We start from the raw sequence: 15,165 nt of genomic DNA on the forward strand, positions 1-15,165 counted from the left end.
AATGATTTAATTGGTATTACGTGTTATGATTTATATTACTTCACCCCGATTGATTTTGAGATTGTGCCCTCCTAGTTTTCACCTTCACTTTCAGGACAAAATTCTTAGCCTATACACAAAGCAAAGCCCCCTGTGGGCCTAGCTCCAACATACCTACACACCTTTATTCGAGCTTTAAACTGCAATATTGTAAACTCCTAAATACTTCTTCATATTTAAACTATTAAATATTCAAACTGTAGTTCCCTACATTCAGTTTCCTAAACTTGAAATCCCACTCTCCCTGTGGTCCTCATTCCCCTCTCAAGTTTAAAGCCCTTCCCTCCAGGCCCTCGGGGTAGGGTTCCCAGGAGCCTGTGTGTATCCCTATCATAGCGCTCAGGTGCTGTATTGCATTTATCTGTTTACAAGACTAGTTAACTGAGTTTTTTTTTTTTTTTTTTAATTTCTACTTATTTTTGAGACAGAGAGAGACAGAGCATGAGTGAGACAGGGAGACACAGAATCCGAAGCAGGCTCGGGCTCCGAGCCAACAGCACAGAGCCCGACACGAGGCTCCAACTTGCCAACCGCGAGATCATGACCTGAGCGAAAGTCAGACGCTCACCCGACTGAGCCACCCAGGCGCCCCTAGTTAACTGAGTTTCTTGAGGACAAATTCGGTAATTTACATATATTTGAATCTCTCAGAGTTCTGCAGCACCAGGGGAACCGTGGGGTTCAATAAACGTCAGTTGGACTCAGTGGAAGGGTGAGGGAGCAGGATTGACGGATGGGTCAGAAAACGAAATTTCAAGCATTAAATTGTGTAAATTGTGAGGACCACCACAGCTTAACTGAGTTGTAGTTTGGCAGAAGCGCCACGGAGGTTAAGTCATGGGATGGCAATGAGGTCATAGAACTGTGAGGCCAAATTTAGTCATTAACAATAACACCTATTGGCAAAACTGAGACGCAGAGAAAGGGGTAGCGGGACTCCAAGGGTCTCCAGGATCTTGAATTAGGTGCCTGGCCCCACTTTACAAGCATCTTCCCACAGTAATAAGAGGCCGCAGATGAGGCCGGGAACCGTTAGGATGATAAGGAAGGTGCTTCAGCAGAGGAGTGCTTAGTAGCTCCGACCCAAAAGCCCGCAGTCGCCTTCTAGGACACAAGGCCGAGGCAAGGGGCTGCCTTCTCACAGCGTCAACAGCCCGTACACTTTTCTCTTCCGGTACATTTTACTCGAGTTCTTTTTCACAGCTTCCACAGAGTCCAAAAGGGCGAGCGCTGCGGGCCTTGACTCTGGGGAGCTGCCGCGCCAGCGCCCAAGCTTTGCTTTCACAAGATTGGGCTAGGCGGGCTGCCAGACTGCCTATCTCTCCGGGACACCATGTGACGTGGGGGGAATGACTTGCATTTCTAATAACATAAGGCTACAGACTATGAGTTCAAAACAGGGGCTTATCTCAGTCGAACCAACCGCCGGCCTTCAGGGTCTAGCTCTCCCCCAAACCCCTCCCATAGCAAGGGCTCCACATCACCTTCCAACAGAAGGCGCAACCGGAAGGGGAGGGCCTCCCGCCCGGACGCGGGGCTCCCGCTATCATGGCTTCTCGCGGGGTCGTTGGCATTTTCCTCTTCTCTGCTCTCCCCCTCTTGTGTCTAGAGCTCCGGCGTGGGATCCCGGATCTAGGTAACTGTTGACTTTTTCCTTCTGACGCTCGCATCCGCGTAACTATCCCATGAATGTTGCGTAAGGTTCCAGTCTCATGGCCACGTCGCCTCCCGGCGGCTTAGACTACGACTCCCAGGCTGCATAGCGCCTTCCTCTCTTCCGGCGCCGGGGCCCCACCCCAGGGAGCAAGACTCTTCAGGGCTTTGAGGAGGCTGACTTCTCTTCGCGGAGAAAGTGTCTTTCCAGTTTTGTGTGCAAGGAGACAGAAGCTGGCAGAAAGCACAGGAACATATGTAGACACTACTTTCATATTGTTTTGAACGCTCACAAGGAAACAGGTGACGTGATGTAGGCCTTCTGAGGAATTTAAGCAGAGATTTAAATTATACGAAGCCTGGGCCAAAAACATTCTAGACCAAAGGAATTGACAAATTGGAGGAAAAGGATGAAGACCACTGTGGATGGATCAGGAAGACTAAAGGGGAGAGTGGATCGAGTTAATAACATTCACTGACCACCTCTTATAAACCTAACTCTAAGTGCTGTTTATTCATTATTTCTTCCACTCTGTATTATAACCATGGTGTGGGTGGGGTATAATCCCCATTTTACACTTGAGGAAACTGAGATTTAGGGAGGGTTATTGGAGGGGCGCCTGGCTGGCTCAGTCAGTAGAGCATGTGACTCATGATCTTGGGATGGTGAGTTCAAGCCCCACTTTGGCCCTAGGGATTACTGGATAGATGGATGGATGATGGATGCAGATATAGATAGTCGCTGGATTCTGTGGAGGATGTTTTGGAGGGAGGCGTAGTGGAAGCAGTGGAGCAAGTGAGGCTCTAGAAGTAGACAAGTAGTGATGATGGCCTGGACTAGGATGATAACAGCGATGGAGTGTGCACAGATTTGGGATATTTACAAAGTAGAATCCACAAGATTTGTGGATGGATTAATGTTTGGGTGAGGGAAAGGAGGGATTCAAGGATAACTCCTTCAAGTGAATTTGAACAACCCTAAGTACTTGGTAGTGCCCGGGATAAAAGGGAAACTGAGAGGAAAATGGTGGGTCTGTGGAGAATCAGTTCTTTTTTGGATATATTAGTCATGGGTTTACATGCATGTCTCCCTTATACTCATTTCTAAAGTTTGAGATCCTGATGAAACTTAGCTTTGTATATTTCCTCTCTCCCTGCTCAGGTACTTGGAAATGTTGCTTGAAATAACTTAAAATGCTTTTTAAAAAAATTTTCAAAGTCCTTTTAGAAACCTCCTACTCACTCAGTCTATATAGGAATCTAACAAGACCTTTATCCAAATGATATACAGAAATGTTAAATTCACGCTTATCTAGTCCAGAATTTACATGCTCCCTCCCTTGTCTTTTCAGCATCCACCTCTGTTCTGTTAATTTAGAATCTCTTCTACTTTGCACTAACGTTTAAGTCACTGATCAATGAGAGGATAGTTACGGAAGGTTGCAGAAGGAAATCTCACATAATCAGCTCTGACAACAGGAGAATACGCTTTTTGAAGGCAGAGACCACATCTAATCTGTTTTTGTGTTCCCATCAAATATCACAATGCCTATTTTATTTATTTTTTAATTTTTTTTCTTTTTTAAAATAGGCTCCATGCCCAATTGGGGGCTTAAAGTCATGATCCCAAGATCAAGAGTCACATGCTCTACCGATTGAGCCAGCCAGGTGCCCCGACAATGTCTAATTTAATAAAGCAGGCCAAAAATTCTAGAAAATGCAACTGGATTCCTGGTAGCATCTCCATCTAGTTCCTGATTTTTTTTTACTTAATTCCTTTCTCCTAGAAACCTCTCAGTTGTGAACTGATGGTTGTTTACTTTGGTTTCTTTTTTTTTTTTTTTAAGATTTTATTATTATTATCTTTTTTTAAGTTCATTTTATATATTTTGGGAGGGAGGGAGAGAGTGTGAGTGGATGAGGGGCAGAGAGAACGGGAGAGAGGGAATCCCAAACAGGCTCTGTGCTGTCAGCGCAGGGCCTGACAAAGGGCCTGATCCCACGAACCAAGAGATCATGACCTGTGCCCAGATTGAGTTGGACCACTGACTCAACCACCTAGGCACCACTATTACTATTATTTTTTAAGAAATCTCTACACCCAATGTGGGGCTCAAACTTAGAACCCTGAGATTAAGAGTCTCATGCTCTATCAGCTGAACCAGCCAGGTACCCCTGCTTTGCCTTCTTGATATTTGTTTTCCAGATATCCAGTAACAGTATATACTTATAGATACTTTTAGCTGGGGCTGCTAATTGGAAAACTAGAATTCCTAGACCCATTCATTCAACTGGGCTGTATTTTTGGACAAACATTGAAAAATGGTTCCTATCTTTTTTCTACTGTGTAAAAGCCTTCATTGTCAGTACATTTTTACTTGTACTTAAAGCTAAATATTTTATTAAAAAAATTTTTTTAATGTTTATTTATTTTTGAGAAACAGAGAGACAGACAGACAGACAGAATAGGAGCAGGGGAGGGGCAGAGAGAGAGGGAGGTACAGAATCCAAACCAAGCTCCAGGCTCTGAGCTATCAGCGCAGAGCCTGTCTCGGGGCTCTAACTCCCAGACCACGAGATCCTGATTGGAGCCAAAATCAGCTGCTTAACCAACTGAGCCAGCCAGGCACATCAAGCTAAGTATTTTAATGCTGCTTCCTCACATTTGTTATTCTTTGAAGTGTCTTGCACATGGGCTCTTGAGAATATGGACCAAAAAAACACCCAAAAAGCCAATTTAATAAAAAAAGTTTTACTTGAGGGGCGCCTGGGTGGCTCAGTTGGTTAAGCAGCAGACTTCGGCTCAGGTCATGATCTTGCAGTCCGTGAGTTCGAGCCCCGCGTCAGGCTCTGTGCTGACAGCTCAGAGCCTGGAGCCTGTTTCAGATTCTGTGTCTCCCTCTCTCTGACCCTCTCCCGTTCATGCTGTCTCTCTCTGTCTCAAAAATAAATAAACGTTAAAAAAAATTAAAAAAAAAAGTTTTACTTGAAAGACGTAAACAAATATAAGTCTAGTTCTTTTATATTCCCATATGATGTTTGCAAATTGCTTGCTTGTTAGAACAAAAAGCAGTATCATGGAACATAAATCCCGTAACTCAGTGGTTTCTCTAAATACCAATACTCTAGGTATTACATTACTTTTGTAATAGCCAGAAATACCCTAGATTTAATTAGATGTTGTCTTGAGCAACTCTTGAATCAACAGCTAATGCTGGCAAAAAGTTGGAGGACTGTGAGGCAAAACAAAAGAAGTATTTAAACAGCTTTAAGTTGCTTTATTTTTAAAGGATAAACTATATATTGAGGTTTTTTTTTTTTTAAGGTTATTTTTTTATTTTGAGAGAGAGGGCACACCAGCGGGTAGGGGCAGAGACAGAAGGAACGAGGATCTCAAGAAGGCTCCCCACTGTTGTTTAGAGCCTGATGCAGGCTCACGAACCATGAGATCATGACCTGAGCTGAAACCAAGAGTTAGACGCTTAACTGACTGAGCCACCCAGTCACCTCTATATATTGGTTTTCAATTAAAAGAAAATATTTATCACAAATGTAGAAAACTATACTTGAATAAAAATAAATATTTAAGTGTGTATATATAAATCATTTTTTAATCTTTAATTGACTACCAGCCCTGATCACATAGGCAAGATGGTTCTTCTGTACCTCTGCCTGGTGACTTTTGAGAACTACAAAACTAAAAACTCCTAGAGGGTAGAAACCATTTCTAACCCAACTTTATACCTGCTCCTTAACCATTTAGCAATGGTGTATTACACCATAAGTATTTACCATAAGTAAGTACTGATTACATTTTTTCTCATTTAATTTTCATCTTTGTTTTTAAAAGAAGACCAAATACTAAAGTTTGACTTTTTTCTAGGTGTTTATAGAATGATTTTATTTTCAAATAACCAAATAAATATTGAAGAATAGAGAGGTACACAGTTGCATAATTGAACTGTGAGAAATATGAATTTGGTGTTTTTGAATGACTGTTTTTAAATAGAACTACAATTTGAGAGGTTCCTGGCTGGCTCAGTTGGTAGATCATGTGACTCTTGATCTCAGGATTGTGAGTTCAAGTCCCATGTTGGGTATAGAAACTACTTAAAAAAATAAAAATAAATCTTTAAGTGAATGAATGAACAAACTAGAATTTGACAAGATGCTAATGTCACAATTTAATTCCCAATAGGATAATTTTACCTACCTCTCTGGACAGAGGGAAACCAGAATTTATGCATTATTGATAACCATAGTGTTTATAAGTGTAGTCAGTCATATGAATTCTACCTATATTCATAAGACCAAAGATGTTCTAAAATTGTTTTTTGAAAACTTGTTCTGGTAATAATCAACCATGATGAATTTTAGCTCACAAAGGAGAGTATGTGAAAAAAATCATAAGACAGTTGCTTAACTTTTACTATTCTTTATTACTACAAATAATCTTCTTAATGCCTTACTATTTGTTATTAGTATCAAGGAAAGTAAGGGGGATTCTGTCAAACATTTAAAGAAGAGTTAACACCTATTCTTTTGAAGCTGTTCCAAAAAGCAGAAATGGAAGGAAAGCTTCCAAACTCATTCTATGAGGCCAACACTAGCTTGATTCCAAAACCAGACAAAGACCTCACTAAAAAGGAGAACTATAGACCAATTTCCTTGATGAACATGGATGCAAAAATTCTCAACAAGATACTAGCCAACCAGATCCAACAATATATTAAAAGAATTATTCACCATGATCAAGTGGGATTTATACCTGGGATGCAGGGCTGGTTCAATATTCACAAATCAATGTGATACATCACATTAATAATTTTTTAAATGTTTATTTATTTTTGGGAGAGAGACAGAGTGTGAGTGGGGGAGGAGTGGAGAGAGAGGGAGACACAGAATCTGAAGCAGGCTCCAGGCTCTGACCTGTCAGCACAGAGCCCAATGCGGGGTTCAAACTCACGAACCGTGAGATCATGACCTGAGCTGAAGTCGGACGCTTACTGACTGAGCCACCCAAGCATCCTGATACATCACATTAATAAAAGAAAGAGTAAGAACCACATGATCCTCTCAATAGATGCAGGGAAAGTATTTGACAAAATACAGCATCCTTTCTTGATAAAAACCCTCAAGAAAGTAGGGATAAAAGGATCATACCTCAAGATCATAAAGCCATATATGAAAGACCCACCGCTAATATCACCCTCAATGGGGAAAACAGATCTTTCCCCCTAAAGTCAGGAACACAAGAATGTCCATTCTCACCACAGTCATTCAAAATAGTGTTGAAAGTCCTAGCATCAGCAATCAGACAACACAAAGAAATAAAAGGCATCCAAATAGACAAGAAGGAAGTCAAACTTTCACTCTTCACAGATGACGATATTCTATGTGGAAAACCCAAAAGATTCCACTAAAAAACTGCTAAAACTGATCCATGAATTCAGCAAAGTCTCAGGATATAAAATCAATACACAGAAATCAGTTGCATTTCTCTACACCAATAATGAAGCAGCAGAAAGAGAAATCAAGGTATTGATCCCATTTTCAGTTACATCAAAAATCATGAAATACCTAGGAATAAACCTAACCAAAGAAGTGAAAAATCTGTACACTGAAAACTATTAGAAAGCTTATGAAAGAAATTGAAGAAGACACACAAAAAAAATGGAAAAACATTCCATGCTCATGGCTTGGAAGAATATTGTTAAAATGTCGATACTACCCAAAGCAATCTACATATTCAATGCAATCCCTATCAAAATAACACCAACATTTTTCACAGAGGTAGTACAAACAATCCTAAAATTTGTATGGAAGTAGAAAAGACCCCAAATAGCCAAAGCAATCCTAAAAAAGAAAACCAAGGCTGGAGGCATCACAATTCCAGACTTCAAGATGTATTACAAAGTTGTAATTATCAAGACAGTATGGTACTGGCACAAAACAGACACATGGATCAATGGAACAGAATAGAGAATCCAGAAATGGACCCACAAACATATGGCCAACTGATGTTTGACAAAGCAGGAAAGAATATCCAATGGAATAAAGACAGTCTTTTTAGCAAATGGTGTTGGAAAAACTGGACAGCAACATGTAAATGAATGAACCTGGACCACATTCTTATACCATACACTAAAATAAACTCAAAATGGATGAAAGACCTAAATGTAAGACAGGAAGCCATCAAAATCTTAGAGGAGAAAGCAGGCAAAAACCTCTTTTATCTTGGCCACAGCAATTTCTTACTTAACATATCTCCGGAGGCAAGGGAAACAAAAGCAAAAATGAACTACTGGGACCTCATCAAAATAAAAACTTTCTGCGCAGTGAAGGAAACAATCAGCAAAACTAAAAGGCAACTGACAGAATGGGAGAAGGTATTTGCAAATGACATATCAGATAAAGGGTTAGTATCTAAAAATCTATGAAGAACTTATCAAACTCGACACCCAAAAAACATGATCCAGTGAAGAAATGGGCAAAAGACACTTTTGCATGAATAGACACTTTTGCAAAGAAGATATCCAGATGGCTAACAGACACATGAAAAAATGCTCAGCATCACTCATCATCAGGGAAATACAAATGAAAAACACAATGAGATACCAACTCACACCTTTAAGAATGGCTAATATTAACAACTCAGGCAATGACAGATGTTGACAAGGATGCGGAGAAAAAGGAACTCTTGCGTTGCTGGTGGGAATACAAACTGGTGCAGCCACTCTGGAAAACTGTATGGAGGTTCCTCAAAAAATCAAAACTAGAACTACCCTATGACCCAGCAATTGCACTGCTAGGTATTTATCTAAAGGATACAGATGTCTTGTTTCAAAGGGGCACATGCACCCCAATGTTTATAGCAGTGTTATTGAGAGTAGCCAAAGTTCAATGACTGATGAATGGATAAAGAGGATGTGGTATACAATGAAATATTACTCGGCAGTCAAAAATAATGAAGTCTTGCTATTTGCAACAATGTGGATGGAACTAGAGTGTATTATGCTAAGTGAAATTAGAGAAAGACAAATATCATATGACTTCACTCATGGGATTTAAGATACAAAATAGATGAACATAAGGGAAGCAAAAATAATATGAAAACAGGGAGAGGGAAAAACAGACTTTTTTTTTAAGTTTATTTATTTTGAGAGAGAGAGAATGCAAACAGGGGAGGAGGAGAGAGAGAGCGAGAGGGAGAGAATCCAAAGGAGGGCACAGAGCCCAATGCAGGTCTCATGAACCGTGAGATCATGACCTGAGCTGAAACCAATAGTTTGACGCTTAACTGACTGAGCCACCCAGGTGCCCCAAAACATAAGAGACTCTTAAATACAGAGAACAAACTGAGGGTTGCTGGAGGGGTTTTGGGTGGGGTGATGGGCTAAATGGGCAAGGGTCATTAAGGAGGACACTTGTTGGGATGAGCACTGGGTGTTATATGTAGGGGATGAATCACTGGGATTCTACTCCTGAAATCACAATTGCACTGTATGCTAACTAACTTGGATATAAATTTTAAAAAAATATATAAATTCAATTTAAAATTTTAATTTTAATATAAATTAATATAAATTAAAATTTTTAAAAAGGAAAATATTTTGAACTTTATTATTACTCTTTTTTTTCTTACTTTTTTAAGGAGTTAAAGATCTAATTTTGCTCTGTGGCCGGATTTTCTTACTACTTGCTCTTCTTACTTTAATTATTTCTGTGACTACCTCATGGCTTAATTCATTTAAATCTTCCCAAGTGTATCTGAAAGGTAAGTTTATTGTTTATGCTACCCTTTTATAATTTTCTACTCTTTAGAGTATTTTATTTATTTATTTATTCTAGGATTTTGCATAATTAGAACCATTTACTGTTAATTTGTGACATATAATTTCAGCTGATCATTACTTTAGTCTTGATTTTTAATGGACTATAAATCCCAACATTTTTATGGGAAATTGTACATTATCCTTGTATACACATTTGAAATGATAGCATTTCTATATTGATACATTGCAAATTCTCTGATTTTGAATTGTGCAGTTTCATTGTTCTTTGAGGTTTATGTTTTCAGTTTATAAACTATTCAACGAATGGTCATGTTTTCTACCGTTAATCTGTAGAGGCTTTTCAACCTAATTTATTTTTCCTTTCACTTTGGCAGTTTTTGTTTACACACTTACCTATAGAGTTAAGTGCTTACTCTTAATTTTAGGAAACCATGCTTGTTCTTATTTTATGTTTGATAAGCAAAAAATTTTACTGTAATTTTGATAAGTAAAAATTTGTTAAAGCCTTTGACAATGTTAAAAGTGTTAGAAGCCTTTTAAAACAATATTGTAGTTCACTTCAGAAAAGATGAATCCTAAAACTAAAGCCTGAATTTTTACATCCTTTTACAAAGAAGCTTGCCAATAGTGATTTTGGTACATTGTGTTTCATTTTGCTACTTTTTTTTTTTTTTTTAATTTTTTTTCAACGTTTATTTATTTTTTTCGGGACAGAGAGAGAGACAGAGCATGAACGGGGGAGGGGCAGAGAGAGAGGGAGACACAGAATCGGAAACAGGCTCCAGGCTCTGAGCCATCAGCCCAGAGCCCGACGCGGGGCTCGAACTCACAGATCGCGAAATCGTGACCTGGCTGAAGTCGGACGCTTAACCGACTGCGCCACCCAGGCGCCCCAGCTACTTATTTAAATGTAAATAAATGACAGGAAAATAAGCAGTGCTTAATTTATAGCCTTTCCAAATTAACCATGAATATAACCATAATCCTAAAAGGTTATACTGTTCAACCCAAACATAAAAGACAATCTAGATGTTTTAGGGTCTCTCAATCATAGATTTTTGAAATTCTTTTCTTCTTTTGGTAAATTATTTGATGTCTTATACTTCAAATTATCCATTGGAAAATTAAATAAGAGCATTGTAACTTCTCTTGGAAATTTTGTGTTAAGTGCATTTGACATCAGGAGGATATTTGCTGCAGGCATTAAATGGTCAAATATTCTATATTTTATAAATAAGGGAAACGTGTATTTGACATAGTTTTTGTAGTTTAAATTGTACCTTTTTATTGTTGGAGTGTACATCATTCTGGTACATTTACGGATTAATGATTTTGAGACATAGTCATCACTGAAGGCTAAAACTATTTAAGAAGTAATTAAGACTATATAAAGTGCTTAATTATTGTCAGATTTCCTTTAAATGAGTAAAAAATCCGCATATTTATACGCTTTGTATCTTCCCTAGTGTCATCAGATATTGAGATACCAGACTTCAGATTCATCCAAAACTTTAATCCTCCGTGTTTTGTAAAGATTTGCATGATGAAGTGTATCACAAGTTCAGAAGCAGTCAGTTCTCAGTGGCTTTAAGGATTAAAGACCTTTGGGGAACCTATTTGGCTCAGTCAGTAGAGCATGTGACTCTTGATCTCAGGGTCATGAGTTCAAGTCCCATGCTGGGTGTGGAGCCTACTTAAAAAGAAAAAAGGGATTAAAGCCCCTTAATCACCTGCTGTTGATTTATTTAGAAACTATATTCTTTGATTTAGAGTCAGAAGGGGAGTCTTAAGATCACTAAGTCTAACTCATCACATAGCAAGTTAGTGGCCAGACTAGACCTTCTGCTTTCCTATGTGCTTTGCTGCCCTAATCTTTCCTTAATAAACTTGAGGATATATTTATTGCCAGGAGAGAAAGTTGTTGACAGAAAGGAACACTCCTATTTAAGGAGCCAGGCAGGTTAAAGGATGTATTTTCCAAAAAGATGTCTAATTCCTCAAGGGAATACAGTTAAATGAAATTAGTTCAAATGAAACTTAGTGTACCTAGAATAAAAAAGGTTATACAACAGCAAATATTCTTTCTCTTGCCATTCAGTGGCTAATAACCTAACATTGGTTCAGTCATGGGAGTTTCCAAGCAAACTCCACTTTTGGGGTCTAGGCATGTTGCTTATATGTGTGTATGAATTTTTTTTTAAGCTTTTTTTTTTTTTTTTTGAGAGAGTGGGGGAGACGTAGAGAGAGAGGGAGAGAAGGAATCCCAAGTAGGCTCCACACCATCAGTGCAAAGCCTGACTTGGGGCTCAAATCCACGAACTGTGGGATCACCTGAGCCGAAACCAAGAGTCAGAGGCTCAACCCACTGAGCCACCCAAGTGCCCTGTATGTTTTTTTTTTTTTTTAAAGTAGGCTCCGTGCCCAATGTGGGGCTTGAACTCATGACCCTGGGATGAAGTCAGATGCTGTACCCACTGAGCCAGCCAGGTGCCCCTTTATTGATTTTTAAAAGACTTTATTTTTAAGTAATCTGTATACCTAATGTGGGGTTCAAACTCACAACCCCCAGATCAAGAGTCACACATGGGGCGCCTGGGTGGCTCAGTTGGTTTAGCATCCAACTTCAGCTCAGTTCATGATCTCGCAGTTTGTGAGTTCGAGGCCCACATCGGGCTCTGCTGAGAGCTCAGAGCCTGGAGCCTGCTTCAGATTCTGTGTCTCCCTCTCTCTCTGCCCCTCCCCTGCTCACACTCTTGTCTCTCTTTCATTCAAAAATAACTAAACATTAAAAAAAAAAAAAAAAAAGAGTTGCACACTCCACTGACTGAGTTAACCAGGCGCCCAGGTATGATGCTTTTACTGTCATGTCAAGGGTGACCAAATGGCACACATGCCTACAGGGCAGCATTCTCCACTTCATGTGCAGAAATGGGCTTTCATGCCATGTCTTGGAGCTGCTGAAGCCCTAGCATGAAAAATCCAATATAATCATTCTTGAAGCCTCCTCACCAAAACTATGACATATGATATTAATGAATGTTAGAGAATTTTTGTTTCAGAACAGACCGTTTCTTACAGATTTTACTTGTGGATTTCTTTGTTTGAACTGTCTGCATGTACCTCATTTTCATCGTTTGAAAAACACAGTCTGTTTTTTGAAGGCTTGTCTCTCCCAAAATGTTATCTACAGACTACTTTCAGAGAAAAGAGCATTCAACTTACGATATTTGGGAATTAAAAAGCATTTTTATGTTTTGATGTCTTAGAAGAAGAAGAGAAGAATGAAAAAAGGCAAAAACTTGTCAGGAAAAAACAACAAGAGGCACAGGGTGAAAAGGTAAAGCATAATTTTTAGAGAGTATATATAAAGAGAATACAGAACATCTTGGGGCATTTAAAATCGAGGTCTGTTGCTTTCTGCATTTGTGCTTGGACTTTTTTTTAAAGTTTATTTATTTTGAAAGAGAGAGAGAACATGCTCACATGTGAGAGTGGGGGGCAGGGTGCAGAGAGAGAGGAGAGAGGTAATCCCAAACAGGCTCTGTGTTCTCAGTGCAGAGCCTGACTGGGGGTCAAACTCACAAACTGTAAGATCATGACTTCAGCTGAAATCAAGAATCAGACGCTTAACTGACTAAGCCACCCAGGTGCCCCATGTGCTCAGATTTTTTAATTATTGAGGTCAAATTCACATGACTTAAAATTAACCAATTAAAAAAAATTAGACAATTTAAAATGTACAATTCAGTGGCATTTAGAACATTTGCAGTGTTATGCAATCACTACCTCTCTCTAGTTCCAAAACATTTTCTTTACCCCAAAACAAGACCCCGTACCTATTAAATAGTCACTTCTCCATTCCCACTCCTGTCCTTTGGCAACTAGGTCTGCTTTCTATTTATATGGATTTATGTATTCTGGATATTTCATTTGAGTGGAATCACATAATATGTGACCTTTTGTGTTTGCCTTCTTTCACTTAGAATAATGTTTTCTGGGGTTCATCCATATATATGTATCAGTACCTCATTCCTTTTTTGCAGGTAAATAATATTTCATTGTATGGATGTATCAAAACTTGTTTATCAGGGGCGCCTGGGTGGCTTAGTCGGTTAAGTGGCCGACTTCGGCTCAGGTCATGATCTCGCGGTCCGTGAGTTCGAGCCCCGCGTTGGGCTCTGTGCTGACAGCTCAGAGCCTGGAGCCTGTTTCGGATTCTGTGTCTCCCTCTCTCTGACCCTCCCCCGTTCATGCTCTGTCTCTCTCTGTCTCAAAAATAAATAAACGTTAAAAAAAAAATTAAAAGAAAAAAACTTGTTTATCAGTTCATTTGCTGTTGCACATTTAGGTTGTTTCCACCTTTGGGCTGTTGTGAATAGTGCTGCTCTGAATATTTGGACACAATTCTTTGAGTACCTGTTTTCAGTTCTTTTGGGTATATATATATAGGAGTGGAATTGCTGGGTCATCTGGTAATTCTGTGTGTACCTTTTTGAGGAACCACCAAATTGTTCTCTACACCAGCTATTCCATTTTATATTCTCACCAATTTCTGAGGGTCCCAATTTCTCCATTTCCTCACGGACATATATTTTCCCACCCCCACCTCCTTTTAAATATTCATTGTAGTGGCGCCTGGGTGGCTCAGTTAGTTAGGTGTCTGACTCTTGATTTTGGCTCAGATCTTGAGGTTCGTGAGTTCAAGCCCTGTGTCCCTGCCTGGGATTTTCTCTCTCTGCCTCTTTCTCTGCCCCTCCCATGTACTCTCTCTCTCAAAACAATAAATTCTCATTGTGATGAGCATGAAGTGGTATCACATTGTGGTTTTGATTTACATTTCCCTAATGACTAATAATGTTGAATGTCTTTTCATATGCTTGCTGGAGAATGTCTATTCTTATGTCTTCTCTGCAGAAATGTCTGTTCAAGTTCTTTGCCCATTTTTGGGTTGTGTTGTCTTTTTTTTTTTTTAAATTAGAGTTCTTTATGTATTCTGGATACTAGACTCTTATCAGATACATAATTTCCAAGTATTTTCTCCAATTGTGTGGGTTCTCTTCATTATTTTGATATTGTCCATTGATGCACAAAAGTTTTGATGAAATCCAGTTATTTCTTTTGTTGCTCATGCTTTTGGTGTCCATTGCCAAATCCATTGTCCCTCTAAGAATCCATTGCCAAATTTAAAGCCATGGTGATTTACCCCTATATATTTTCTTTCAAGAGTTGTATAGTTGTAAAAAGAAAAAAAAAAGAGTTGTATAGTTGTAGCTTTTATATTTAGGTTACTAATCCACTTTGAGTATATAGTGTGTTTATATTTTTGTTTGTAGTGTGAGGTGGGGATTCAGTTTCTTTTTTAATATTGTTTTGGCTATTTGGGGCTCTTTACACTTTCAAATAAATTTGAGTTGGCTTTTCCATTTCTGTAAAAAAGGCCTTTGTGATTTTTGAGAAGGATTACATCAAAATCCATAGATTGCTTTGGGTAGTTTTGACATTTTATATTAAGTCTTCCTTGCTTTGCCTCGTGTTGACATCTTAATGATATTAAAACTTTCAACCATAAGCCTGTAATGTCTTTCCACTTATTTATATCTTTAATTTCTTCCAACAATATTTTATAGGTTTCAGTGTACATAGTTACCCTTTTGGCTAAATTTATTTCTACGTATTT

The 15,165-nt window shown here is 38.9% G+C and overlaps 1 protein-coding gene across 2 annotated transcripts in view; it reads left to right on the forward strand.

Moving 5' to 3' along the window:
• Nucleotides 1-1,515: 1,515 nt before the first annotated feature.
• The window catches only part of UBXN8 (UBX domain protein 8), a 28,920-nt gene continuing 15,270 nt past the window's right edge, over nt 1,516-15,165 (forward strand). The window contains exons 1-3 of one of the 2 annotated variants that reach the window (XM_047855541.1): nt 1,516-1,675; nt 9,347-9,469; nt 12,755-12,825. In XM_047855541.1, the coding sequence (XP_047711497.1) occupies nt 1,588-1,675; nt 9,347-9,469; nt 12,755-12,825 (282 nt within the window). In that variant the 5' untranslated portion in view covers nt 1,516-1,587. The remainder of the gene's footprint in view (nt 1,676-9,346; nt 9,470-12,754; nt 12,826-15,165) is intronic. The other variant, XM_047855542.1, reaches the window with a different exon arrangement.

Source organism: Prionailurus viverrinus, chromosome B1, assembly GCF_022837055.1.
Source record: "Prionailurus viverrinus isolate Anna chromosome B1, UM_Priviv_1.0, whole genome shotgun sequence".
In the NCBI taxonomy this organism is placed as follows: domain Eukaryota; kingdom Metazoa; phylum Chordata; class Mammalia; order Carnivora; family Felidae; genus Prionailurus; species Prionailurus viverrinus.